We start from the raw sequence: 25,455 nt of genomic DNA, 5'->3' as shown, positions 1-25,455 counted from the left end.
TTAAAAGCATAAAAAGATTACAATAATGCCATAGCCATACCCTGCATCAGGGGAATTTCAGAAAAAATAGATAAACACTACTTAAATGCAACATTAAGACAACCTTTAAAATCCCTGCAAAATTAAGAAACTTACTTATCTCCTCCAAAGATCCTCTTCCATAGCTTTCCCACCTAGAAATAGAACTCTAGAAATTGTTTAATGTAGGTTTTTTTTTTTTTTTTCACCAGAAGTCAGGCTAGGATAAATGAGAAACATCTAGATTAATCTTACTTTTGTGTAGTGCAGCATCATGTAGCTTGTATCTTTTATGGTTTACAAAACTCAGTGTACCTGTAACCTACCTTACATAGGGGAAACATGATACACAATCCCAATCAGAAAAGATGAACACAAATGTCACATTAAATACCGCCACTGGAAAAGCAGGTCTATCAGACCATGCACTCCAAACATGCCACAGAATTGACTGGAAAGGTATTAAGTCCCTGCACTGCACCAAAACCTGGTTTGAAAGAAAATTCAAAAAAGCTTGTGAAATTCTGAGACATCATCCAAATCGAATAAAAATAATGGATTAATTATTCCAAGAATGTGGAGGATCCATCTTCAACTCATATAGCAACCAGAACAACACTAGATGAAAGAAAATCCCAATACGAAAGGACTCTAGAAATTGTTTAATGTATGTTTTTTTTTTTTCCCACCAGAAGTCAGGCTAGGATAAATGAGAAACATCTAGATTAATCTTACTTTTGTGTAGTGCAGTATCATGTAGCTTGTATCTTGTGCATATGTATGTTTTCCTGATGATGACCTCAATACAGAGGTTGAAATGTCGATTGTTACTTGCTTAATGTTAAGTAATTATTCTAACACGTGTGTTGTGTTTCCATAAATTCTTCACTATGAATGCTGACCATCGTGTAACCTTAAAAGAAAGAATTATCATGGTCTGTTTTAAGTCAGTAAAAATTAAAGGATGTAGTAGCTACTGTATTTAATATTGAACTTCATGCAAAACTTTTGAAATGTCCATTAATTTAAATCCTGATATCATTTTGAATACTCTTTGTTCTCTCTCTCTCTCTCTCTCTCTCTCTCTCTCTCTCTCTCTCTCTCTCTCTCTCTCTCACACATATAAGAATCATGACTGAAACCAGAAAACCAGACCTGGTCACAATAATCCAAGTGAAGTCTCATCAAGGCCTGGTAAAGAGGTAAAAATGCCTTATCTTTACATTTCAAGGTTCATTTTGGCATTGCAGTTATCTTCCAAATTGTATTTGCAACCGTTGCTATAATTTTCTTGAACTTCAACTTCTTATTAGTAAAATTCCAAGATCCCTAGCCTGTTGAGTTTCTTTTAGCATAATCCCACCAATATATAATATGATATTTTAATAAATTTTAACAGTATATATGAGAACACTAACTGGTAAGAAAATAACTATTAACTTATTGCTGATATTTTGCTAATATTCTATCTAGCATCTTTCTTCAGAGCACAAAACCAGTTTTGTGGGGACAGTCATGACAACAATCTGGTATGACAATGAGATTAGTTTGAACAATTCTAATGTACAACACAAAGACTACAGTACAAATTAATTAGGCACATCTATGAGGGTTGTTCGATGAGTCCGTGCAAAAATGAAGAAAACATAATTTTTTGGGGACAAACATTTTTTATTTTGCAACATAGTCTTCTTAGAGGTCTATACACTTAGTTCAACGATTCTCGAGTTTTTTGATCCTGTCCATATAGTATGATTTGTCCAACTCTTCAAAATAGGCAGTTATTTTGGCAATCACCTCATCATTTGATGAAAATCTCTTTCCTGCCAGCCATTTTTTCATGTTTGGAAACAGACTAGTCCGCGGGAGCCAAATCTGGAGAGTGGGAGGGGATGCAAAAGGACTTCATAGCGTAAATCGAACAATTTTGCAGTCCCAATTACAGAAGAGTGAGCTGGTGCATTGTTGTGGTGAAAAAGAATCTTCTTTTTTGCCAAGCGTGGTCGTTTTTCCTTTATTTCATTATTTAAACAATCCAGCAAAGACGAATAATACACTCTGGTAATTGTTTTGCCCTTTTCCAAGAAGTCTATGAAGATTATGTCAGAGATCTCAGAAGACGGTGGCCATAACCTTTCCTGTTGAAGAAACGACAGTTTTTCGCTTTCCTTGGTGCAGATTCCCTGCTTACAACCCATTGTTTTGACTGTTCTTTGATCTCAGGCTGGTAGTGATGAATCCATGTTTCGTCCACTGTTACAAAATGATGCAAAAATTCCTCTGGATTCCATTGAAATAGTTTCAAGCTGTCCTTTCATCAGTTCACACTTGACGCTTTTGATCCAGTGTGAGCAAACATGGCACCCATCTTGCAGATAGTTTTCTCATATCTAAATGTTCATGTAAAATATTATGTGTGCAATCATTTGAGATGCCCACAGCCTTAGCAATTTCACACACCTTCACTTTTCTATCATCCATCACCATATCATGGTTTTTTTTCAATAATTTCTGGAGTAGCTACATCAACAGAGCGTCCAGAATGTTCAGCGTCACCTGTGTTCATATGGCCACTTAGAAAGTTAGTTACTAAACCACTTATAAACCATTCTAATTGAAAGTGCAGCCTCACCATAATGTTTATCAAGCTTAGCTTTGGTTTCCTGAGCTGTTTTGCCTTTCAAAAAGTAACGTTTAATCGCTACACAAAATTCTTTCTCATCCATTTTTCACAAAGCTAAATTCTGAATAATTCAACTCTGTTGTGGGGGGGGGGGATATGTGTTAATAAGGTCAATGGTCTCTGTTAAAGATACATCAGTGAAAAGTGAGATGATCTCAGAATCTGTTCAGAGTTAGATTTTCTATTAATTTTTTAAAGTGCAAAGGGTTGCTAATAGATGAGAGAGAGTTTACCTATAAGGGAGGAAAGTGATTTGGATAAATGTTTAGTCAGTTTGTAGATGGGGTTGTCTATGCTGTCTATTATTGGATGAAGGGGAGTATTGAGTTTGTGAATTATAGAGACCTCATATATCCAGGGTGGTGTGACATGATAAGGATAATTTCTTTAGGCCAGGATGTAACTTTTTTTAATAGTTTGTGTGCATTTTTCTTTTGGGATTTTTATTTTCCCTCATTTACTTTAGTTACAATAATTTGTTTATTCTTGGGAAGTTTGCATTTACAATATTAACCACAACCAACTGATTGTTGTTATCCACTTTGGGTGCAAGTTCATAGATACCACGTTCTATGCTGGTAATAATTTTTAAAACTAGTACTTTTTGGGGCATGATGGCATAATTATGCCCACTACTAAGTGCGTTGATTTCATCCTCTGAGAGTGTTTGCAATGAATAGATTTACTACTACACAGTCTAGTTGTAGTTGCAGTCAGGAACAGCTATGCTGTTGAAGCGCTGCAAATTTTTTCAGATGGCGCTTGTTAATCATTTCAAATTCTTTACTAGCAGCATTTTCAGAGATAGAAATTAAGTGTATTTTTTCTCTCTTAGTGTTGTTTATACTATTAAGCCTTATTATGAGTGTGTTGTTTTCAAAACCTTATCTAATAGAGCTAGGCCCATCTCCTTCAAGTTACACCAAACTCTTCACTTCATTCAGTCACATTCGTCACATATTTTTAGCAGAGGCTTTCCTATTCGCAAATCAGCAGACCTCTCTGCCCATCTAACAACCCCCCCCTTCCAATCCAGAACACTTTTTTTTTTTACATCTGGGGCACCTCAGAAAAAATTGCACCTACACACATTCTTAAAAGGTATAACATACAGACCTCCTTCAGGTCATATCAAAAATTAGCTACCCTTATCTGCTCACCTGAAGATCACCTTGGTGTCTACAGTATCCCTTGATTCTGGAAACTTAAATACTTCAGACAAACTGGAAGAACAGCTAATATTCATCTATAAGAACACAGAAAATATGTCCATCTACACTACAGCTAATCTTGGGTAACAGAACATGCTATGGATACAGACCACCAGATTCAATGGAGAAAACCTTCTTATACAGCAACAGATACCAATCAGAAAGACTGTTCCTGGAATCTATCACAACAGTACACTTTTTGAAACTTAAACAAATTCAGCTACATCGTACTGCCAATAGTCTTGAAGATTGTGCTTGGTATTTCTTGAAGATGCCTTGGTGACCAAGGCAAAATATGGCTTGCAATCTAATTAGCTAAATAAATTCAGTTAATTATTAATTTTCAATGTGTGTTTTTCATTAAACATTTACATGAGTGGTAGTCAATGTCTAAGCACCCATACCAGATTTGTTAAAAAAATAATAATAATAAAATAAATAAAAAAAGGAGTAGCTGAGATACCTTAGTTCAGTGGCAAGCGCTGTGTCATTTGAACAAATAGCTCAGCTCTCTCTCTTTCTCTGTGTGTGTTTTGAGAATGCCATGCTGCCGAGATGGTATTAATGCATATGTGAGTACATTCTGGTGTGTATTTACAAGATTAATGAACCATTTGGTGGTTATATAACTAATGTGTGTAGAAAGGGAAGGCAGTTTTTTGCAAACTGTATTTTCGAATCTTGGCTGCTAAAAATGTATCTAAAATGTTCAGGCCATGGAGACAAATAGCAAACACATAATCTATGTCATGTAACTTGACTGATGGTTGTGTGTAGCTGTGTTAAGTGCTTGGTTTTCTCAAAATTCCATATGGAAATTTTCTAAGTTAGAGAAATGAAAGGGAACTCATTGCATTTCCATCTAGCTGTTTGTATATTTTTCCTTTCTATCTCCCCCCCCCCCCATTAATGTATGGTGAATTTGAATAATTCAAATATGTCCTTGGGGGGGGGGTAGTGGCTTAATAAGGTCAAGAGTCTCTTTCAGTGGTACATTGGCAACTAAAATCAAAACTGACTGTAATGTCTGAATCTTTTAGTTTACTTATTTATTTATAATTAAGGTTTTAAAGTGAATTGAATTTTTTAATGATGGAGGGAGAGTTGCCTGTGAGAGAGTAAAGTGATATTGTTAATTGTGTTGCAAGTTAGTCCATGCATCCAAATTGGGTTTGGAAAACTTGGGACAGCTATTCTGACATTGTCTAACATTGTAAAACCACTTCAGATATATGGTGCTCTTCAATAGGTAATTGGTTTTTTGCTAATTTCTTTGGACTAAGATGTAACTATTTTAATTAATGTGTATATTTTTGCTTTTGTAATTTAGTGGGATCTTCATCTAAAATCCACTATGTAAAGATTATTCTTTTTTTTTCTGTTATATTCTGCTTGTTCCATTTTCATGGTTTCATTATCCTTATTTGTTTTGGGCATAACAGTTTTGTTGTTGTTGTAGTATAAGTTTTTAAAAAATGATATTTCTTTAGGTGGAATGTTGCTTTGGCATAGTTTGGAGTTTATCTGAATGCTATCCATATCCAAACAAATATTTTTAATCACTGTATTGTTAATCACCGAATCAAAGATGTAATGCCAGTCATGATTTCAAGAACAAGCAATTTTCTGTCAGTGATGGCAAAATTATTATCTCAACTGAGGTTATTGACTATATTTTCTCTAAGTGGCTGCAATGATATATTCCCTACTGTACCTTGCCATAATGTATATCATTATACACACATGTAAGAATGTGTGCTTTGCATTATGGGATACTAAGGCAATTGATGTGACGTCATTAGCCTCTATATACAAGTAGTCCAGTTCTGAAGATACTTCATATGAAAACATTGTTTGCTTACACTTGGATAAAGGATTATAACAAGAATATAATTTCTTGGCATCTTTAGTTTATAGTATCACCAAGCAAAAAAACTTGCATCTTAATTAAGAAGCAAGTTAATGGCCTTTTGAACCTATCAGTCTATGGAAGCCTACGAATACAGGATGTTATCTACATTTCAGCTCCTCACACTACATTTCTCACAAACTCAGCATAGTACGCATACCAAAGAAAAGAGCTGTCCACATTGCAACAGATGAAAAGGACCTTCAAGATTAATTAACATTGATATCTAATAACCTCGCCTTGAATGGCTATCCACGAAGACTCATCAACAAAATCCTTTTCTCTGAGCCACCACAAAGAGAATGAGAAGACACTCAATATATTACAACAATTGCCATTCCGTATGTAAGCAGTATCTCTAACAAGCTCGCTAATCTCCTCAAACCACACAAAATAAGAGTGACATTCAAACCTATAGAAACAATTCATAAACTACTACGATCTCCAAAAGATACCCATCCTTTCTATAAGTATGCTGGAGTCTGTAATATCCCATGCTCGTGTGGTTCAAGTTACATCGGCCAGGCTTCGAGAAGCCTCGAGATTAGGCAGAAGGAACACATTGGTTATGTTAAAACAAACCATATCATTGAGTGGGACAAAAGTTGTACCCCTTACGTAGAGGAAGACTACTGCTCTCGAATGTTTAAAGAAGCAGCCACAGTCGCACATACTGTAGATAACCTTAACAGGAACCAAGGTTTAATGCTTCCAGAGATATGGAAAACCCTAATTAGATCTCTGAACACACAAGAAATGAACTTTAATGTTAACTATAGAACGTTCCTTAGCAACAACTAGTAAATCATGTACACGTGATAGGTGTATATTCACGTTCAATGCTATTTTAGTTTGTAACTATAATTTTTAGAATTTACAGTTAAGATCTATTTTATGATATGTTTTAACCTCAGTACTTGTACCCTTATGATGCCAACAGCTTAAGTTTGGTGAAACTAGTTGGTATTAAAATACTTATCCATTTACACTTGATCAGTGTTCCCAAATAGTTATTTACATTTAAAATTCTCTTTCAGCTTGTCCTGAAGATCATTTTGGAGAAGAATGTCAACATGTGTGTCAGTGTAAACAAGAAAATACAGCCTTGTAAGTATTTTTTTTTAATTACTCCTCTGTACATGAGAGGTTGCAAAACCTTCACTCTTGATAATAGCAGGGCTAAAGTGTGTGTGTGGGGGGGGGGAATAGAGGTTGCTCTTCCAGAGGACAGACTTAGTTAGAATGAAAGATGAATCGGAGTAGCAGGTTCACAGGTTCAGTTGGTGAGCAGTAAATTGATATTAGGCAGTTATTGCTGCCTGACATCAATTTACCATTCACTAAATTATATTTGGCAAGGTTTTTATCATGAAATCACCGAGTTTTAAAATATCAACTATTCATTTATAAATTGAGAATTAGTAGCAAACATTTTATAACTACTGTACTTATTTTTTATTTAAAGAAAATTCTGTTTCTATGCATTTCTGTTTTCTAAAAAACATATTATATTCAATAGGAATGATACATTTCTTTTTGTTTAATTAAAAATACATAAATTGCTAGTATTTATTCTATTTAACTGAATTAGTGTAATCATTACTAGATGCAGAGGCTTTAAGTCTTCAAAATCTTACTTGCAGGAAAACATTAATAGACAATTATGTAGATCCTTTGGTGATAGATGCTAACTTGACATATATACAAAGCTGTGTTAGAGAACTTAGGTGTTAAACATTATTCATCATATTAATTGAAATATGAAAGAAGAGAGAATTAAAGTAATATTTAATACCTTATTTAGTTGAAGTAACTAAAGCATGTTTAAGGCTATATTAATTCTGTAAGATTAAGCATTAAAATGGGTTCATTTATTTGTTTAGATTTAGTAGGAGGATAGCTATGATCATAAGATGATAGGATCATATTTATCAGTGCTTGTTTATCAATTCTGCACACTAGAGGTTGTGAAACCTAGAGTACATAAGTGCCATGTGCATCCAAGTGGTAACCTGTTGATCTGTTCCAAGATCAGCTGGAGTTTGTGGTCTTTCTTAAATACAGTATAAGGAAGGCTATTCTAAAGGAGCCTCTGGAGCTTAGTCAGTATCAATGATACTCTTTGGTTGAAAAGATCTAGATTTGAATCCTGTCTAGGGTGTTAAGAAAAATAAGTTATCTCCATAATATTATGATATTCCAGAGTTTTTTTCCCCCTCCTGAGCAAAATTCCATCTTGCTCAGGAGGAAAAGAATATTATTTCTACTTGACTAGAAATGATATTCTTGTTTTTATGCTTATTTTACCTACCTGAAGATATGACTCATACAAAAGTTTGCATGAGTCATATCTTCCTAACTAGGCTTATGTTATTATTATCATTAATATCCAAGGAGTCCAAAGACTCATCGAGGGAGAGCACCTACTCTACAGCTCTCCGTCTCCAACTGCAGCGAACTACATCATCTACACCAATGCTATCTACTATCGACTACTAGTATTTTCACAGACAATCGCAAACATCCATGCCCATGCTGGGATTTGAACCTGCAGCCTTTTGGCTGGACAGCAGATACGCTAACCACCCAGTTTTAGCCAAACTGGCTAAAAACTAAGTGAAATATAAATAAAACATAAATAAATAACATAAGTACAACAAATTGTACACAATGATTTGTTACTTTCATCAACCCACATGTATTCCTGTCATGCCTTAATGAATCACCTAATCAACATTATTAGTTCACTGGATTAGTACTCCACCATCCCCATAGTTATTTTCTGAGCTACTAAATGTGTTTATTATTGGTTAGTGATTTATATTTTGCAAACAAATCTCTTTCCCTTTCTCCATATTTTTTTTTTCTAAATTTATATCCATTGTAAATGCAAATATGCAAGTCTATAGGATCATATGTTATTTGCTCCACCCAAGAACTTATAGTACACACACATAATATCACAAAAGTAAATCATTCACAATTCATTTACCAGTAATGTAAGTAGAGTCTGCTGATATACAAACACAAAATTGTGGCAGTGAGATAGTCTCGATCACTGTGATGCAAACATATCAAAGTGAAAATCTGATTCTGAGAACATCTATTTGGCTCAAATTTAGCTTGTTCTTCGATTTCCTCTCCCAAAATTTTTCTTAGCCTCTCCTGTAATATGTTTGTGTAAATGTTATCAGGAACACTTAGTACCAAAATTCTTTTGTCTCACATTCAGTTTTATTTCCCTTTTTATAGATCAGTACTATGAAAGCTATATTCCAATCTACTAGAATCTGACATTAAGCTGTTTCAGTAGTGCCATCAGGATGGGCAGGTGGGTGAGTGAGGGAGAGAGGTGGAAACACAGATGAGCAAAAGTCATATATAATGGACTTTCATGAGAGACTATAAGCCAGGAGTGCCATTTATGCAAGAAGTGAGTTTTCTGCATTTAACTCTTTCAAAGTCAGATTCAGATTTCTTGGTGGTTAATTTGAATTGTGGGTTTCAGTGTAGGCTGTGAATAAGCTTGTGTTTCTTTATCAAGTCACTTGCAATATGCTAAATTTTTTGGCATATTAGAAAATCAAGGCTTGAATATTGAGTAGGAATTTTGAATTTGGTGCAGAATCATGGATTTCCTTCCAATAAAGATAATTTCTGCAACTTGATCAAGGAGAGGATGGGGATATGGAAAGGAAGAGCAAAGTTCCAGAGGTCATTCTGCTTTGTGGCATTGTAATGTTGTGTAAGCAGGATGAGAGTGGATGAAGACAGTTTGGCATTCCACAGGAGCAACTTCAAGATTATGGTCAGTTATTCAGAGGAGAAGTAACTTCCTCAGTTTTCTTGGAAGGAGAAGTAAAGAAAAGATTAAGAATGCTGATTAAATGAAAGGGATTGCCAGATATTCTGAAGCTGATTTGCATTAAATTACAGTTTATAGTAAACACCTCAGCATTTCTTTGTTTGGTCAGCAGAAAAAAAGAAAAACTAGTTGGATTTGTGGACATCAGAAGTCAGAAAGAAAGATGATCTCACTGTTTGGGTATTGTCATATGGACAATTCACATAAAAGGAAAGATAAAACAGGAACTGTCATTAACTGAAAAGCCACATGAAGTACACTGTATGGCATTCATGTCTAACTGCTCTGAAAGAAAACACAAGTGTATTTTAAAAAAAAACTTTAGTATTTAAGGTATGGTAAACTCTTAATCAACCCAGCCATGCTTAGTGAAAACTTGACATGCCGGTCCCAAGCAGATAAATGGCGAGGGTTGAGCGCAGGGCTAGCCACCCAGTCTCAGAAAAAAATCTTTGCTATGCAAACTGAAACCTTCCAAAATGTGATACCGGATGAAGAAAATAGAACACGAACTGCCATGAACACAAGGCACCTCTGTGAAAGCCCTTCTGGAGAAGCAGAGGTGTGGAAGAAAGTGACAGACACCTTACCAAAAGACAAGCATACCAAGTCTCGAGAGTTCTAGAAAAATACAGACTAGAAATAATGGGATTAAGCAAAACGAGATGGATAGGAACTGGAAAAATCAAATTAAACTCTGGTCATTAGTTAATCTACTCTGGGAACCAAAATATGAATGACCACACAAAGGGAGTTGCACTAATGATGACAAAGAAAGCTCATGATGCACTAATGGAGTGGAACCCAATATCCGAAAGAATAATAAACGCTAGATTTAAAGCTGGCAAGCAGAACATCACAATAACTGCTATATATGTACCAACAAATGATGCGATCCAGGAAGAAAAGGATAATTTTTATAACATGCTACAGAGAAGTATAGAAACAACAAATAAAAAAGATGCAACTTATAATTGGAGACTTTAATGCTAAGGTTGGAAATAATAATACTAATAAAGAAACTGTTATGGGAAAGTATGCAGAAGGAGAAATAAATGAAGATGGAGAGTTACTTATAGACTTTTGTATGTTCAGTCAGCTTGTAATAGGAGGGAGTCTCTTCCAACATAAAAAAAATACACAAGTGGACATGGATAGCACCAGATAGAAAGACAAACCAAATAGACCATGTACATTTTCTCCAATCAAGGAATTGGAGAAAATGACTCCTGGATGTCAGAGTTAAAAGAGGAGCCGAGGCATATTCAGATCACTTTCTCCTAACAGCTACCATGAAAGTAAAAATATTTAAAAATAAACAAACAGTGCACAATAGGAAGAGGTTTAGAATTAAAAAAAAATCAAAAACAAAGAGATTAGAAATAAATTTATAACAACTCTATAGGATAAATGGGATAAACTCGAAAAAAGAGAAGGAGATAACATAGAGGAAAAATGGACTAAGATTAAAGACATACTAATAAACACATCAGAAAAGATATTGGGATTTCGAACTAATACAGACAAGGAATGGATATCAGAAAACATCAAATTAAAAATAGAGGAGAGAGATAGAATAAAAGAGAAACTGCTACAGATTGGCAAAAATGTTGAATAAGAACAAGTAGAAAGATATGTGATGGTCTGTGATACTAGTGGTGATCGGCAGTAGATGGTGTTGGTGTAGATGATGAAGGTAGTTGCTGTTAGTGAAGATGAAGAGTTGTAGAGTAGGTGCCCTCCCTCGATGAGTCTTTGGACTCCCTGGAGGTGTTATGCAATAATAATAATAATAATATAGAACAATTAACAAAGAAATAAAAAGGAGTGCAAGAAATGATAAAAGAAAATACATAGAGAATCTAGCACAAGAGGCAGAGGATGCTGCATATATAAATGATACTAGAAAGGTGTATGATATTACAAGGAAATTAAGTGGAAAAAGAAACAAATGGATAGTTCCTATATACAATAAAGAAGGAAAATTATTATTAAATGAAAAAAAAGAGATAACTGGATGGGTGGAATTCTTCTCAGAGAAATTTCAAGAAATGACTGATGGCGACCAGAGCTTAGAATTAAATAAACAAAATGCATCATTAGATATAAATTTGAACGAAATAACAAAAATAGAAATTACAAAAGCAATAACTCAGATCAAAACAGGTAAAGCACTGGGAGCAGACAACATACTAGGCGATATACTAAAAGCAAATCCAAAACTTATAGCAGAGATATTATATCCATTACTAAATGAGATATGGCAGAAAGAAGAGTGGCCTAAGGAATGGAATACTGGATTACTGGTTAAATTACCCAAAAAAGGGAACTATCTGAATGCAAAAATTGGAGAGGTATAACATTGCTGAGTGTTATAAGTAAAATACTAACAAGGATAATACTAGAAAGAATCAAAATAAAAATAGAAAAACAACTAAGAACAGGCAGGATTTAGAGCCAATAGATCATGCACTGACCACATTGCTACTTTACTAATTATCATAGAACAATCATTGGAATGGCAGGCAAGTTTATATTTAAATTTTATCAATTTTGAACAAGCTTTCGACAGTATAAACAGATCTTTCCTATGGAAATTACTTAGAAATTATGGACTCCCAGAAAAAAAGAATAAGAATAATTAAAAAATGTATGAAGATTTTGAAATTAAAGTAATACATGGAAATATCCTCTCAGAACCATTTAAAACAGAGACAGGAGTAAGGCAAGGTTGTATACTCTCCCCTATGTTTTTAATTGTCGTAGACTGGGTGATGAGAAAAGTATCTCATGGAAATACAGGATTACAATGGTTACTTCAAAACCAACTCAACGATCTATATTTTGCAGATGATATCTTCTTACTTTTACAGAAGCATCAACATATAGAACAAAAAACAACAACAACACTTATAGAAACAGCCAGAAAAGTTGGTCTTACGATAAATAAAAATAAAACAATGTTGATGAAAATAAATGCTAAACAAATAACAAGAGAAGAAATACCGCTTAAAGAAGTAGAACAATTCATATACCTTGGTTCAATAGTATCAATAAAAGGAGGAACTACTGAAGATATAAATAGAAGGAAACAGCTGGGCGTATTCAACTTTCAACCAACTTAGAAATATTTGGAAAAACAAAAATTTGTCTATAAAAACTATAATGAGAATATTTAACTCAAATGTAAAGGCAATACTAATGTATGGATCAGAAATTTTGATGTTAAACAAAAAGATAGTTAACAGTGCCCAAGTCTTCCTAAACAAGTGTTTAGGAATGATACTGGGAATATATTGGCCAGAACGAATATCAAACGAAGAATTATGGCAGAGAATAAACCAGAAACCCATGTTGCAACAGATACGTGAAAGGAAATGGTTGGGGCATGTGTTGAGGAAAGAAGATAAAATAATAGTAAACAGGCTCTAGATTGGAATCCACAGGGTAAAAGAAGATGAGGAAGGCCAAGAGAAACATGGAAAAGAATAATACGGAAAAAAATAACAAATATTAATAAAAACTGGAACCAAATAAAAGCAGAAGCAAAAAACAGAGTCCAGTGGAAAATGGTGGTGGAAGACCTATGCTTCCAGGTGGAGTGAAGAGGATTAAGTAAGTAAACTCTTAATCAGAACAACAGTCTTATACTATTCATTATTTGATTTTCCACTTTATAACATATAAAGAGTTCCATTTTCACATCACAGTACATAAACAAGACCAGCTTTCACCTGAATTAGAGTATGTGCAAGTAGTTAACTTCATATCACCATGCCTCAGTGTCCTGCAAATTACACTCCCTTTTAGTGATGATGATTCTGGGAAAGTCAATACCCAGATGAGATTTGATTTTTATCACCCAGCAGTTATCTGTAATCTCAATTGTTGTACTAATATGGAAGCACACCTTTTTTTTTAATCAGCTACTAGAACAACCTCAATGTCAGCAGAACTTGATGGTAGGCAAGATCTACACAAGAAGCATCAGCGGAAAAGAATTTGAACTGGCAGAAAATATGGAGGAGCACACAAGCATAATTGGTGTTACTGAAATGAAGAGGACTAAAACAGCAAGATCCTGCTTAATAGTAAATATAGAATGTCATATATTATGACAACAGTGATCAAGGTAAGAAGGAAAGGTAGCAATAGCATTCAATGCCAAACATGATGATAAATTTCTTGATTGCTAGGCAGTTTCTGATGGTAGGACTATAGTTTGACCAATATCGTGTGAATAAATTCTCCATATGCATTCATATAAGGTGAACATAATCAGGGAGGTTCTAGAGGGCAGTAGTAATAGTAAGGAAGAATGAAAAGGAGTTTCATAGGTTTGCAGTTGAACTGTGAAGGAGTGTTGATTAGTTGCAGTACATATCTGAATGGATTTGATAGAGTAGGGTGGGGGTATTGATGCTGATTCTGATGAACAGTGGTAGTAAAAGTATTTGTAGAAGATGTAAGCAGCAGAAACTGCACATTCTCTGATAGTGAGTGAAGTGTATTAGAGAGGGGTTATTAAAAAATGTATCTACTCTTTTCTGTGCAGAATCCAGTAGTTTAAAGGAGCTTCTAGGAACACTACCCTAGATGTGAGAGCAATATTCAGCAGTCAGGCGAATTTTTGTTTTGTAAAGATGGAAAACTTTGGAGGTAGAGTGATACCTCAAGTGAAAGAGGAAACCTCATTTTTTGGATGCAGAGGAGGCAGTATTTTCAGTATGTTTGTGCCTTTAGAGATTTGAGGTTAGAGTTATTCTAAGAAGATGAATCTTATCTTCAATAGTGATTTGGTTGCTGTTAAAAGTAAGACTGAAAGAAAAGAATTCTTTTTGTGTGTGCGAAATAAGACAGCATGTCTTATTTCGAACAGCAAGGAATAGAGAAGACTGGAAGATCCTGCTCAAGAGAAGACTCAACCCGTCTTAGACGGAAGAGAAGAAGAGGTTAAAGTTCTGGAGGTTGTAGTAATTTGTACAATGCAAAGTTTGTCAAATGAAAGGGAGAAAAGAGTACAGTGTGCTATCATCAGTGAAACTGTGTAATTTAAATTGGCGGTCAGCTGGAGTAGATCATTGATATATATAGGAAGAGGAGGATGGAAAAAAGAACAGAGCCATGTTGGATCCCAAATTAATTGCATAGTTAGAAGTATGAAACCATCCACCGTCACAGGAAATCATTGTCCATTCAGAAAGCTGGCAAACCCATTTCAGAAATCAAGAGGCAGACCAGATGATAGGAGCTTTCCCAGACCCAGGTAATTTAGATTGTGCCAAACCCAGTGCATTTAGATGGGACACTAATAAGGAGTAGCCATAGTATTCAATGCTAAATACGAAGTTAATCTTCTTGAGATTAGGCTCAAGTAGAGTGATGTGGGCAAATATGAGAATGGGGAACTGGACAATGAGACTTATTTGTGCCTATGGTCCTACAGAAGGCTCTACTAAGGCAGAAGTGGGGGAATTTTTTGAAGCTTTAGAGAAAGCAACTGACACAATGAAAAAGGAAATGTTGGTCCTTGTTGGGGATCTAAATAGCAGAGTAGGAAATGATTGTCAGACATACAAAAATATTTTGGAAAAATTTGGAGAAAATAGCAAAGCTAATTATAATGGCAAATACCTGTTTGATTTCTGCTCAGAACATGGACTGGTTATTACTAACACAATGTTCCAACATGAAAATGTGCACAAATTCACATGAAGAAAAGATGCAAGGAATAAGAAAAGTCTCATTGACTAAGTTATTGTTGATAGTGACGTTTTCCCACTGGTGCAGGACACAAGAGTGTACAGAGGATTTGACAGTGGAAGTGATCACTATTTAGTCTTGAGCATTATAAAATCGAATTTCATAGTAAAAAGAAGAACATGTAAGAAAGTTTTAAAGAGAACAAAAGTTGAGCAGCTCTCAGATGTGAACTGTAGACAAAAATACAAAAATATTATTCATGAAAAAATGAGAGATTTTGAGAGCAGGAACCAAACCTTGGAGATTCTGTAGCAAGCCCTGAAGAAAACACTGATTGATTCAGCCAGAGAGGCATGTGGTGAGGTTGTGTTCAAGGATAGAAAAATCAGAACTCCATGGTGGACACAGGAAGTTAAAGCAGCAGTGAAGGAAAAGAAGAAAGCATATCAAAAGTTCCTGGCAAATAAGTCAGCTTGTGCTCTTAGAGAATACAGAGACAAATGTAAGAAAGCTAAACATGGTGTAAAACTGGCTAAACAAAAGTCATTGAAGAACTTTGGCAAAAACATAGAAAATCAATATCAAGAAGGTGGCAAGATATTCTGGAAGTTGTTGAAGAAGCTCAGCAATGGAGGAAAGAGTGCTGTAAAAGGAATTAGAGATGGTAATGGTGACATGAAAACAGGAGAAAAAGATATCCTTGAAGTACGGAGTAATTACAGTGCTATCTCGCTAATCCAAACTAATAAAAAACCGTGCTCATTCAGATTAGTGAAAAGTTTGGATTAGCTAATTTTCCCCAAGAGACAATAACTAGCGTTTAAGACAAAATAATCAGATTCTAATGGTACATAAATTTAATTCTGTAAATAAATGAAGTAACCGATTTAAAAAAAAAAAGCTACTGTACTGTAATGTAAAATTAAAAAATTTTAGTTTGTATATACTGTATTGTTGAGGATTCTGATTTAATAAAATTGCAGAGTTCAGTTAACTTAATTTGCGTAAAAAAACCACTTTCTTGTACGCAACACAAAAAAAGTTTTGCAAAATAACACGCACTTTTTTATTTCTTTGTAAAAAAGTCACTTATTTTCTTTTGCTTCTTGGAAGCTAAACTTTTTTCGAATGATTCTTCAAAGCTGCATTAGCAATAATATTTTGTGGAATGGCATATCATTCTGCTTAACACATTCTATACACACATTGAAACTGTCAACTGCTTCTTCTTGATTTACTTATTTTTTTTTTCGAGTTCTTTATCATCATCTAATAAATTCTGTAGCGTCATATTTATAATTTCAGCATCTGATTTGATTCCGAATTCACTTTCGGTTCTACCCATAATCCATTCCGTAACGTCTGTTTGTGATATTTCAACATCTGGATTTATGCATTTTTGGAAATTATGGAGACAACTACCGTGTTTGAATAAAAACTTTAGTTTACTATTACTAAAATTTTACAATTCGACGTTTCGACCTTTATGTCAAGGTCATCTTCTGGAGCGTACAAATATACACAAGAAACAAGCTATACTACAATCATACTGGTTCGTTAAAGACACTGACTAACCGCTACCACAATTGTTGGCCTGACCTCTGGTGAAAAAAAAAAAAAAAAAAAAAAAATGTGGTAGCGGTTAGTCAGTGTCTTTAACGAACCAGTATGATTGTAGTATAGCTTGTTTCTTGTGTATATTTGTACGCTCCAGAAGATGACCTTGACATAAAGGTCGAATTGTAAAATTTTAGTAATAGTAAACTAAAGTTTTTATTCAAACACGGTAGTTGTCTCCATAATTTCCAAAAATGCATTCGAATCACCGTGCAAGCCTAAAAGAAAGGATCTGGATTTATATTTTTAACCAAACTATGCACATTTTGAATTTCCTCTTTTTGTGTATCACCATAGTTATACTGTAATAATAATAAAATAAATAATAATAGTTAAAATAATAAATATTAAATGAAAATAATAGTTCACAAAATAATAATACGTAATGAATAAATGTTTTTTTTTCTTTCAGACCGCAGTTCGGATTACTGGAGCATTCGGATTAGTGAGATACCATTGTACTTTGAAAAACTGCTAAATGAAGCAAGCAGTGATGACAGCACAGTGGTAGAAAAACACTGACCAGGCATGCAGTCAGGAATACATATCCGTACTTGAAGTAGAAAAAGCCATCAAAAGTAGATGATATTTGACCAGAAATGCTCAAGTATGGAGGTATAAAAGTCATACAGTGGCTGCATTGCATAGTTCAGAAGTCCTGGACAGAGGGACGAATTCCCGATGATTGGAGTAGAGCTCTCATAGTACCCATATATAAAAAGGGAAATAAAACTGAATGTGAGAATTACAGAGGCATTTCATTACTGAGTGTTCCTGGTAAGATTTATGCAAGTATACTTGAGAAACGTTTGAGAAGGATTGTGGAAGAGAAGCTTGGTGAAGAACAAGCTGGATTCAGGCCAAATAAAGGCTCTCAGGATCAGATCTTCACTTTACGACAGATAGTCGAGAAAGCATGGGAATATAACAAAGATCTGTATTTAAGTTTTGTCGATATGGAAAAGGCATATGACAAGGTGCCAAGAGAGAAGCTATTCAATACGCTGCAGTTATATGGTGTCAATGAGGCATTATATCAAGCAATACTTAGTCTTTATTTGAGTTGTAAGTCAGCAGTTAGAATTGAAGGAAGTACAGGAAGATGGTTTAATGTTAAATCTGGTGTGAGACAAGGATGTACATTATCCCCTCTCTTATTCATTATCTATATGGATCACATTATGAAGGAAAGTGGTATTAAACCTGACATCAAAATTGGAGATGTTAATGTCAGCTCTTTGCTTTATACGGATGATGTTATACTTCTAAATAAATCCGCTACAAGTCTGCAAGATTCCCTGACTACATTGAATAACTGTTGTAATAGATATGATATGAAGGTCAGCATTAAAAAGACAAAGACAATGAAAATAGGCAGAAACATTGAAAATGATATGCGCGATTAGCCTAGTAGCTGTGTGCTTCGCAACCATATGCCTGGGAAAGGAGTTCCCTAGGTTCGATTCCCATCAGTGACGTGAGGAGCTGAAGGATCTTCCTTCAGCTCCTCAGTTCACATCAGGGTTTTTTCTCCCAGTTTATCCTGGGGTTTTTCATCCCACAAAGCAGGCCTTGCGGGATGAAAAACTCAACACTACAGGACATAGGATACACCGGGGCGTATGGCTGACCACCTTATCCTATAAACGGTTTGAGGTCCGTTGATTAATAAACCTTCGACACCGCAAGGTAAAAGAGGGTAAAAGGAAGATGAGTATGAACATTGAAAATATCAATGCCATTGTGAATGGAGAACTTAAAGAGCAAGTAAAACATTTCAGCTACTTAGGCACGATTTTTAGTGAAGATGATAAGTTAAATATGGAAATAGACAACAGAATCAACAAAGCTGGTATGGTAGGAAGTCAATTGAATAAATTCATATGGAATAAGAGAGAAATTAGTCAGAACACTAAATTAGCTGTATACAAGACAGTATTCAAGCCAATTTTAACTTATGGATCTGAGAGCTGGGTTATAAATAAAACACTTGACCAAAGACTGGAGACCTCAAATATGAGAGTCCTGATAACGATTACAGGCCATGAACAGATGGCATCAATGGCAATATCATATTAAAAATGAGGATATTAGGAAAGAACTTGATATTGTCAGCATCCAGGAATGCATTAGCAGAGCTATCTCAGGTGGTATGGTCACTTAATCAGAATGAGCGAGGAAATATTAGCAAAACAAGTGTTCTTTGCCAAGTTGGTAGGAAAACGACCCAGTGGAAGACCAAGATATAGGTGGATTGATATGGTACAAAGTGCCTTAGACGATAGAAATATAAGACCTGATAATATTGGAGTCTTGACATTTAACAGACTGATTTGGAAGAAAATTGTAGATAGGAAGTTAATAATGATGTAAATTTTTCATGTAGTACTGTCATATCCTGTACACCCCTTGAGGGTATATATCGGAAATTTGATGATGATGATGATTTATTTGAGTCATGGTTCAAAGGATTTAATCTGTTAATCACTTCCACAGACCAATAGGTAACCTTTTTAAAGAGCCTATGTTGTTCTGATTTGGGTGCTGGTGGAATCATATTCTATGTGGAGGTATAGATGGATATAAAAGTAAAGAAGCAAGTTTAACTGTGTAATCAGATTGGTTTAGAACACCACAATGGCTTTTTCCTTATCTGCTTGAGTAATTCCTATTTTTCTGTTGTTTTCATATTTTTCGGAGCTTTGAATTCTTCTTTTGAATAATATAGATATTGGCGCTTTTTCTACTTAATTATACTATTAATTAAAGATACCAAATAATTATATTCTTGGTTTAATCCTTTATCCAAGTGTAAGCAAACAAAGTTTGCACCAGAAGTAACTTCAGGACTATGGCAACTCGTATATAGAGGCCCATATATGGAAATACGATTTCTGCATTAAATCAACCTTGTTATCTGACTCCCACTGTTGAGATCTCAGTAAAGGTAAAAACTGGTCTGGGTAGTGACTCTTCTCATAATGCATAGTATTATACATGTATGAAAGGATATGTGCTTTGCATTATGGGATACTAATGCAATATAGGAGTTGGCTTTGTGCTAAAGTTACTCCAGATGCAAATTAATCTAGGTTTAATCTTTTACACTTGGATAAAGGATTGAACATAGAATATAATTTCTTGGCATCTTTAATTTATTGATTTATAGCGTTCCTGACCTTTTTCCACTTGTGTATCCCTTTTAAACCAATTTCCATAAATTGTACCTCTTGTTTTTAAATACTGACACTTTTGTTCAGTGCCTGTCTTAATGTAAATTAGTGGAAATGAGGTAATTGTTATTATTATTATTATTATTCAGGCCTCCATGGAGTCAAAAGACTCATCATGGGCGGTCCTTCCTAAGAAACACAAAGTCTATCATACCACTCCTTAAACTCATTGACCATTCTCTCTCTCACCACTCTATCAAGCAATGCATTCCATGCAAAGAAACTGCTCCTCTTGCTCACAGCTTCCTTTCATAACTTCAATGGATGGCTCCTTGTCATCACTCCTTCCTGCTGTTCAACCAAGTGAAAGAACTCCCCAAGGTCTACCCTGTAACCACCTCTCAACAGTTTAAAAGTCTCAGTCATATCACCTCTCCTTCTTCTATTCACCAAACTCTGCAGTCCACATTCCCTCAGCCAATCCTCATAACTAACATTGTACAGTCCTGAAACCATCTTTGTTATCTGCCTTTGTACCCTTTCCACAGTTAATTTATCCCCTTCAAATCTTGGGGACCAAATCTGAGAACAATAGTCTAAGTGTGGTCTGATCAGAGTCTTATATGATGGAATGATAACCCTTTTATCTCTGCAGGTCAGTGTCCATCTCATTATTGCAGCAATCCTCTGTGTTACCTTCACCACCTTTGCAATATGTCCCCTAAATTTCAGGTTTCTATCAATCATCAACCCCAGATCTCTTGTCTCCCATACTTCCTCTAGTTTAACTCCTCCCATAGAGTATGCAGCATTAAACCGACACCCGCATTCATTTGCCCATCTATCTATCTTATTCAAATCCTCTTGCAGGGCTCCCACATCTGCACTATTACTAATAACCCTTCCCAGCTTTGCATCATCTGCAAACAACTGAATATACCCCTGTAATCTATGACAATGTCATTGATATAAAAGTTAAACAATATAGGTCCTAGTACTGAGCCCTGTGGGACCCCACTTGTAACCCTTTTCCTCCTTGAAATTACCCCACCATACAAAACTCTCTGATACCTATCGGACAGTCCATGTGTTGCAACTTAAATATCAGCTTATCATGTGGCCCTGTCAAATGCCTTTGCTAAGTCTAGGAAAATGGTAGTATATGCCTTTCCCTCATCTAATGCTCTTGTAACTTTATTATAAAAGGCTAGCATATTGCTAAAACAAGAGCGCCCCTTAACAAATCCATGTTGACTCTCACAGATAACATTATCCTCATCTGCCTAATGCTGTATATGGTCACTCACTACTTTCTCCAAGATCTTACCAACTACTGATGACACAAATTGGCCTATAATTAGACACTTCCAGTCTGCTACCACCTTATGCAATGGCACTATCTTCCTTCCATTCAATGGGCACCTTTCCTGCAGCCAGACTTTCATTGAAAAGCCAGGTCAAAGGCACTTCAGTTCCATAGCACATTCTCTCAAAACTCGCGGTGAAATACCATCCTGTCCCACAGCTTTACTGACATACAGAGTACTCAGTGTTTGGAACACACTCTTCTCCTGCACCTCTAAATCTCGAACCTGCCCTATCATTCTAGTATTAAAATTGACTCCTCCAGGATGAAATACTCCAATAAAGTGTTCATTGAACAATTCCACTATGTCCTCTGCATCAGTCACTCTATTCGCATTTTTATCCCACAATGTCATCCTTCCATAGTCATTTCTCCTCCTACTGGCCATATAGCTAAAAAATTCCCTAGGAGTTTCTTTGGATCATAGGGCCAATCTTTTCTCGTATTCCAGTTTCACCTTCCAAACCATACTAGTCACTCTCCCGGCCTAATGAGTTGGGAAAGGAAAATTACTACACTAAAAGTACAAACCACAGATTTAATTTGACAATATTTGTAACACAGAATATAACTTCATGTTAAAAATTGATAATGATGATCAAGTATTTAACAAATTTTCGATTTATTATTATTAGTAATATTTATTTGTGTTATCTGAAAAGTCTGTAATAATTGGAGCCAATTGAAACATTGTTGGTGAGATTGTTGAGCTTGCTTTGATGCACTCAGTTTCTTGAAATCAGGCTCAAAAGATGCAAGATACAGTCCCAGACTTGCATTAAGCTTGTTGCAGTACTTATTTTTTATGAAGGTGTAAGAAGAAAAAGCTCTCTCTCCACTAGTTCAGCATTAGTAAATGGCAAGAGGTATTTGAGTGCCTTCTCACTGAGCTGTTTGTATTTCTCACTGGCATCTACCCAAAAGGTAATAAGATGCTTTCTTTTAAAATCAGAATTTAAAGAAGAATTGGTTGAAAGTTCATTTGACTGCTCGTTTTCATTGATTGATAGTTTAGCTTCTTTGAAGAATTCTTCATTGAAGGGATCTGCAATCCAATTGTTTTCTTTTCCACGTTGAGGGAAGTACTTATAAAAGGACACTTTTGAGACCTTCCAAGCGACTTAAAATATTCTCTGTCATGTTTTGGGATAGGTGCAAGTCATTCTCAGATAAGAAGTTGTGCCGAGTTTCAAAAATCTCAGACTTAACTCTTTTAACACATGCTTTCCAAAAGTCCAGGTTTTTAATCATTGACTCAATTTTGTCGGTTACTTTGAATATAGTGATTGAGCTGTTTTGAAGTCCCAAGTCGAGTTTGTTTATTTCTAGAAAAATATCTGATAAATATGCAAGGCTTTGAAGCCAATCTTGTCTCACCTACTCCTGTACGGCCTCGCCTACTCCATTTATTTATTTTTATTCGCCTACGGGAATAAAAAGGCGTTAGCTGATTTTTTTTTTTTTGATTTGAAGCCAATCACTGTCATGAAACTTTGAAGCAAGGCAGAAATGATGGTCATCAAAAAAAACCTGGACTTCATGTCTAAGTTCAAACAGCCATGTTAGTACTTTACCACGAGATAGCCACCTTACCTCCATATGCAAAAATGGGCTGTGAAGACTGTTCATTTCTTCACACAGCACTTTAAACAATCTGGAGTTTTGTGGTTGTGACTTAATAAAATTTACAACTTTTACAGCCTCATAAAGAACGTCTTTCAGTTCACTAGGAAGAGGCTTGGATGCAAGAGTTTGTCTATGAATGCAGCAGTGACTCCATGGAACATGGGGAGCTACTTCTTTAACTCGGCCACGTAGGCCTATAAAACAACCTGACATAGACTTGGCTCCATCAGTGCATACACCACAACAATTCGACCAACTAATGTCCTTTTCAATGAAATAACCATCTATCACATTAAAAATATTTTCGGTGGTGGTACGCTCTGTCAACGGGTAACAAAGCAACAGGTTTTCTTCAGTTTCATTTTCTGTTGAGTACCTCATGATGACGAGCAAAATAGATAAATCTGCAACATCTACACTTTCATCGACCTGGATTGAAAAAATTTACTTTTTTTAATTCTGTCTACTACTGCAGCTTTAACATCATCAGATATATCCTGAATTCTTCGAGACGTTGTATTGTTTGAAAAAGAGATAGTATCGATTTTGCAGACATGTTCTTCCCCAAACATACAAAAAATGGCACCCCTAATACAAGGAGAAATTAAATCTTAGCTGTGTGTGGTTTTTACCACATTTAGCTATGTGATAAGCAATATGGTAGAAAGCCTCAACTGTATTCTCATTGCCTTTCTTTCTTGATGTCATGTATGAAGTTACATTTGGATGCTTTTTTAAGTGCTGAAAATAATGTATTTCTTTGTTTTTATACATAGGATGTTTAGTTTCTAAATGTCACATGAGTAGAGAGGCTTTCATGCAACCGTTGGATAATACTTCCTTTTTCAGAGTTTGCCACTGCGACTCCAAAGTTTCGTTGTTGTTTTCGAATGCTTGAAATTTTCTTGAATAATGTTTCCATAGTCATCATCCCTTACAAATGAAAACCGATACTTAATATACTCTTCACAGTATTTCCTTTTCTTCTGTGTAGTACATGAGGCATGCGGCTTTTTACTATCTCCCGTTGTGGGTGTACTCATAGTTGCGGACATGTGTTTAGAAGTGCTTGGCGACAGGTTATAATCCACATCAAATTTTGGTTTTTTAATTGTTCCTGTTTTCAACCACTGTTCCATAACTGACACATTTAAAAATCACTGACAATAATAACTGAAACTATGTTAAACATTAAATTGAAAAAAACTACTTGAAAAGAATCACAATTAAGGACAACACACTTACTTATACTCAGTCAATAACTGAACTGATCAAACATGCTGGCTATGGATGTATTTATATTTTTGGAGAAGTTCTAGGTGCAAATGGAAGTCGGTGTAAGGTTCATTATTGCAAAGGTCATTTCTTAATAACACGCACTTTTTCTGGAAAGGAGGATGGGTGACAAAAGTGACGCATGAACTGTGCATAATGATTAGTAGAAGAGTGGTTTGCGGGGGGGATTCATAGCCATGTCCTCACCAATCATCATCATTTGCTAATGTGAGCTAGTTTTGAAGTGTCTCCATTAGCAGTGATTCAAACTTAATATTTATTGTTCCATAACTAACGTTTTGCATTTTGTTTACTTTACTTGTTTTTCCACCATTACTGATTATTTTTTGTGTACTGCTGAATGGCTCAGCACATACCCGGGGATACGCATACCACTGGTTGGGAACCTATGATTTACAGTGCTTTTTACTCCATTTCGAAACTTCTTCAGCAGCCTTCAGAACATTTTGCCACCTTCCTGATATTTATATTTCATACTGAAATTCTTCCCATGAATTCTGTTTAGCTCCTTTTACACACCACCTAACTCTCTTACATTTTTTCTGTATTCTTTTAGGGCATTTACTGACTTATTTGATAGGGTCTTTTGGTATGCTTTCTTCTTCTTCTATTCCAGGACTGCTTCTTTAACTTCTTGTGTCCAGCATGGTGTTCTTATTTTTCTATCATTGCAGGCAACTTCACCACATACCTCCTTAGCTGAATCAATCAATGTCTTTTTCAGAGTTTGCCACTGCGACTCCAAAGTTTCGTTGTTGTTTTCGAATGCTTGAAATTTTCTTGAATAATGTTTCCATAGTTTCCACACACATATAGATACACAGAGACACTGTGAAGAGTAGATTGGGCCAATATTGATGCCTTCTATGGGTACTGTTGGATTCTGATTATGTAGAGATTAGAGTAATTATTATTTGGTTCAGAATCCAACATGATCTTCCATCACAAAGGCTAGACTTGTAAATATTATTTAATGTAAATCACTTAT

General features: G+C 35.3%; 1 protein-coding gene across 2 annotated transcripts in view; it reads left to right on the top strand.

The window, feature by feature from the left end:
* LOC150093796 (uncharacterized) overlaps window positions 1-25,455 on the top strand; it is a 544,781-nt gene that overhangs the window by 256,336 nt on the left and 262,990 nt on the right. For both annotated transcript variants that reach the window (XM_090413179.1, XM_090413180.1), the window contains exon 11: window positions 6,859-6,928. In XM_090413179.1, coding sequence (XP_090269305.1) covers window positions 6,859-6,928 — 70 coding nt within the window. The remainder of the gene's footprint in view (window positions 1-6,858; window positions 6,929-25,455) is intronic.

This window comes from Typopeltis vanoorti, chromosome 23 (assembly GCF_054136105.1).
Source record: "Typopeltis vanoorti isolate ZY-2024b chromosome 23, IOZ_Tvanoo_1.0, whole genome shotgun sequence".
Classification (NCBI taxonomy): domain Eukaryota; kingdom Metazoa; phylum Arthropoda; class Arachnida; order Uropygi; family Thelyphonidae; genus Typopeltis; species Typopeltis vanoorti.
The sequence above is the reverse complement of the archived record's forward strand: the minus strand, read 5'-3'. Positions and strand labels throughout refer to the sequence as shown.